General features: G+C 37.2%; 1 protein-coding gene across 1 annotated transcript; it reads right to left on the reverse strand.

The window, feature by feature from the left end:
* Positions 1-1,359: 1,359 nt before the first annotated feature.
* LOC101890344 (uncharacterized) lies at positions 1,360-2,195 on the reverse strand. The gene is made up of 2 exons (XM_005189657.4): positions 2,080-2,195; positions 1,360-2,012 (listed from the first exon to the last, which is right to left on the reverse strand). Exons 1-2 carry the CDS (start codon positions 2,131-2,133, stop codon positions 1,389-1,391), a joined length of 678 nt encoding a protein of 225 aa, XP_005189714.2. The 5' UTR covers positions 2,134-2,195; the 3' UTR covers positions 1,360-1,388.
* Positions 2,196-5,073: the final 2,878 nt, after the last annotated feature.

Below are 5,073 nucleotides of genomic sequence, written 5' to 3' on the forward strand. Positions count from 1 at the left end.
CACAAGGTGGTCAGGGTATTATGTCTTTGTGCATTTTTTTGTAACAGGCAAAAGGAAACGAGATAGACCCATAGTTACTTTTGAGAACCTTCATAGAATCACTTTCTGAGTCGATTTATGCATGTCAGTCCGTCTGTCCGTCCGTCCGTCCGTCCGTCTGTCCATGTATTCTTGTGAACAAAATGCAGGTCGCATTTATTATCCGATTGAGATGAAATTTTCCAAACAATATTTTTTTGGCCCAAGGACGAACCCTATTGAAATTAGTGAGAATCGGATCAAATTTAGATATAGCTCCCATATATATCTTCATCCGATTTCGGTTAAATGTGCACCAAATATTCACTATCAGTCCAAATTACCTGAATTTTGGCACACCCAACCGAGTTCGGCCTAGACGCAAGTATATCAAATTTGGAGAAAATCGGTTCAGATATAGCTATAGCTCCCATATATATCTTTCATCCGATTTGATCTTTAAGTCCCTCACATTCCTACTATGCACTCCACAACCGTGATATTTGGTACCAGGTATTAGATGGAGCACAGAAATAGCTGTTTTAAATTTTATCGAAATCGGTTCAGATTTGGATATAGCTCCCATATATATCTTCATCCGATTTCGGGTTAATTGACCACCAAATGACCAATATCAGCCCAAATGGCCCGAATTTTGGCACATGTGACCGAGATTAGCCTTAAAGCAAATACAACAAATTTGGAGAAAATCAGTTCAGAAACAGCTATAGCTCCCATATATATCTTCATCCGATTTCGGGTTAAATGTGCACCAAATGTCCCATATCAGTCCAAATTACCTGAATTTTGGCACACCTAACCGAGTTCGGCCTAGAAGCAAGTATATCAAATTTGGAGAAAATCGGTTCAGATATAGCTATAGCTCCCATATATATCTTTCATCCGATTTAGAGTTTTAGTCCCATACATTCGTAATATTCACTCCACAATCGTGATATTTGGTATCAGGTATTAGATGGAGCACAGGAATAGCTGTTTTAAATTTTATCGAAATCGGTTCAGATTTGTATATAGCTCCCATATATATCTTCATCCGATTTCGGGTTAAATGTGCAGTAAATGGTCAATATCAGCCCAAATCACCAGTCTAGAAGCTAATACGTCAAATTTGGAGAAACCCGGTACAGAGATAGCTATAGTTCGTAAAATGCACGATAGAATTAGATAGATTTTGATTTTGTACCAAATATCTCATAGAGCTCTGAAATGCCCTGTATAAACCTTTTTACGAGAGCTCTACTAAATATGCATAGTGGTGTAGGGTATCATATAGTCGGCCCCGCCCGACTTTTGAGCTTTCCTTACTGTTTTTTTTATTTATATTTTATAAAAACATCAAAATTTCGAAATTAACTGGTCAATTTTGAACAAGCTTTCACATTGGCTGGGAATTGAGTGAAGGTTGTTTCCAAAGTGTTGACGGCAGCCATGACACAATCACTGGTATCACCGGGCACCTTCTTGATGTCCTTGATCATGCTGATGACTTTCTTGACTTGTTTCTTTAACTTGTTAACCTTGCGCACCATTTGGACAAAACATTTGTGAGAAGTCTTAAGTTTGGAGACGACACCATAGCTTTCAACATCCTCAGCAGCAGCAACATCAGAATCGGTTTCCTCAGCATCATTGCTATTGCCGCAGACACTTTCGTTGATGCCCAAAATAGCTTTGCATGTCTCAATGATATCCAAACAGGCATTGACCAAATTTTGTGCCTTCTGGGAAATCTGACCACCACATGCAGCAACACTGTTAACGAAATTGTGAGCAGCATTTTCAATGGCCAACACCTCCTTGATGGTGCAGTTCAAACCCTTGACATAGCGTAAAGCCCTCTTGATGACCGTATACATGCCGGTAAAGAATCCATAGGGTTCAATTTCGGCAAGTTCATCGGCCAGGTCTTGGGCGGTGAGTTCCATGTCCTCCATAAGTTCATTTTTAAGGAAAATATCCCCCGTGGCATTGGCCTTAAGTGAAATGATATTAAATTAGAACTTTTTTCTCTTGGGAAAGGAGTACCAAAAACCAACTCACCGAAACTGCCACCAGGCAAAAGCCGGCAATTAGAGCAAATAGAGTAAATTTCATTTTATTTCTACTGACTGACCGATGTTAGTAAACTGAACGGATTATCTGTTACCTAAATTTTGAATTTTCTCACTTTTATAGCCCTTTCCCATTTGCTTGTGGGATTATCTTTTACTCGACGTGTTGACAAACAGTATTATCTTCTCCACACGACTTTGAACTATCTTCGGATTTAGAAAAACAAAGTTTAATTATATTTCGATTTTAATAAATAAGGTTAAGTATTAACAATTATTCCTATAATTTGTTGATAGATATGGGCTCTCGATAGTCCGTCCACTTGTCACTTGGTATTATCTAAAATGGGTTAATCGGCACGTACAAGTGTTCTGTTGAGTGTTTACTAATAAAAAAAAAGAACGAGTAGTGGTGATGCCTGCATACAAACGTAATCTCGAATCCGAAGTAAAGCCCTCCGCCATTTGAAAGGAATTTTAATAATTCAAAAAAATCGAAGAAAAATGCTGGGGGTCTTCAAGGCAATTTTTTTGTCATAGGCTGTAGTACCCATAGAGATCTTCAAAAACGAAATTTGAAAAAATTACGGTGAATAATGTCGCTAAAATCATCGAAATGCCGAATATAGGGAGGTACCTTTTTTTTCTGTCATAGCTTGCCGTACCTATTGCGAACTTCAAATACGAAATTTGAAAAAATTCCACACTATAATGTCTCTAAAATCATAAAATTTCTGAATATTTGGAGGTACCTTTATATGGGGGCTACACGAAGACCTGGAGCTGCATAAACATTTTTCCATCACAGGCTGTAGTACCTGTTACGAATTGCAAATACGAAATTTGAAACAATTCCGGTGAATAATGTCGCCTAAATCATTGAAATACCGAATATGGGAAGGTACCGTTATATGGTTGCTTTTCGATATCGTGCATCTATATAGACAATACTCTTCTAGGGGTTAAAATACTCAGAAGGAACTCTTTGTGTAGAATTTCTCACAATTCCAGTGGAAAATGTGGCTAAAATCATAAAAATACCGAATAACCGGAACAATATCGTGGACCGATATAGCCCATCTTCTAACTTGATTTGGCTTAACTTGATTTTAGGGACTATGCTCGGATTGACCTAAAATTTTTACCACGTGTAGATCTTTTTAACCTAATTAACCGGTTACCCGGTTATTCGACCCGGAAATTCGGATACAAACCCGGTTTTATCCGGTTCTACAAAACTGAAATGTATCTTTTCAAAGCTTATGGAAATACCTATCTAACAAGTGGTCATATGATGGGTTGCTTTCAATCGGTTCCGGAGTGCTATAAGACAATTGGTATTTTTTACCGGAACTTTTTGAAAAACCCTTTAAAAGTCGAAAATGGGCCCATAATGGTGCCATACCTATTGATATCTCTTGTGTATTAGTGTTGCAAATAATGAAATTGAGATTTTCTCCACTAATATGTATCTATCCTTTATAGTTTTGTAGTTCCGAAGATATTGACATTGAAGTCGAATTTCGGTTACTTCCAAAAGTTATAAAGTTTAGAGAAGAAGTGTGGATCGCATAGCCGGTGTGAGACATATTCCGACGGAGAAAACCTCAAAAATTACAAAATTTTGGAAAAACTATGGATCGCGTAGCCGGTTTTGGCATACCCCAGAGGAGGAAATCTCAAGCAACGTCCGAAGGTCGACTACTTACAGAAATTAGTAACTATGGTTAGTGTAGCCGGTTTTGGACATACCCCAGTAGAGAAAATCTCAAGCCACGGTCGAAGGCCAGTTACTTATAAAAATTACAATGTTTAGAATAACTGTGGATAGCGTAGCCGGTGTTGGACATATCCCAGAAGAGGAAGTCTGAAGCCACGTAAAAAAGCTTAGATACATATAAGTGGAGAAAATCTCAGGTTCATGATTTACATTCGAAAAAATCTTTGGAACAATAAGAGATATCAGCACATATCACACCCTTTTGGAAAAGCAAGAAAATAGGCTATAATTTAGCATGTGGATCGTAATACCCCATAATGGGTCAATTTTCGAGTTTTAGGGGTTTTTTCCGGAACCTGTTCCAATAACCCTATCATATGACATATGATATTGGATAGGGTATGGAAGTAAGCTTTCAAATGGTACCCATTTTGTAGATAACGATTTTGTAGAACCGGATCAAAAACAGGATGTTGTATTCGAACTTTCGGGTCAAATAACCGGGTAACCGGGTAAAAAAATAGTTTTTCCTTAATCAGATTGAAAATACCCACCTGTGATAAAAATTTCAAAATGATCCGAGCATAGCACTTAAACTCAACTTGCTCCCTTTGTTATATCTAAAATTTTTATATCGATGAGTTACAAACAGAATGACAGATTAATATACCCTCCATACTACGTGCAGTGGAGAGTATATAAATGAGTTTTGGTTTAGAGTGTAATAAATGACCGGCCTGTCTGTATTTCTCCAAAATCGATATCCTACTAGGCATTACCTAATGGAAAACGTGTCATAAAAAACAAGTTAAAACAAGTTTAAAACTTTAAATACTCTCCACTATTTGGAACGAATTTGGAAATTTTCAAAATACAAAATCCTTAAAAAATTCCGTTAAAATATTAAAAATACCGAATATAGCCGTTATATTGGGGTATATACGACGTGGACATACATAGGCATTGTTTGTCATAAGCCATTACCATATTCAAATTCGAAATTTAAAGTAAACAGTGAATAATATAGCTAAAATTATTAATATATCGTACATAGGGAGGTACAGTTATATCGGATCTGTGCGAAGACCTGGACCTGCATAGACAATTGTCTGTCATAGGCTGTAGCATCCATTACGAACTTCAAATACGACATCTCAAACAATTTTGGTGGGTATTGTACCTAAACTTGTCAAAATCCCGAAAATAGGGAGGTACTGATATATGGGGTCTATACGAAGACCTGGACCTGCATAGAAAATTTTC

Source organism: Musca domestica, unplaced genomic scaffold (genome assembly GCF_030504385.1).
Source record: "Musca domestica strain aabys unplaced genomic scaffold, Musca_domestica.polishedcontigs.V.1.1 14, whole genome shotgun sequence".
Lineage (NCBI taxonomy): Eukaryota > Metazoa > Arthropoda > Insecta > Diptera > Muscidae > Musca > Musca domestica.

Excerpts from the sequence above, each read along its gene's own strand:
- LOC101890344 (XM_005189657.4), bottom strand. The coding sequence starts at position 2,133 with ATGAAATTTACTCTATTTGCTCTAATTGCCGGCTTTTGCCTGGTGGCA. Across the intron at positions 2,013-2,079 it reads TTTGCCTGGTGGCAGTTTCG|GCCAATGCCACGGGGGATAT; the intron begins GTGAGTTGGTTT and ends ATTTCACTTAAG.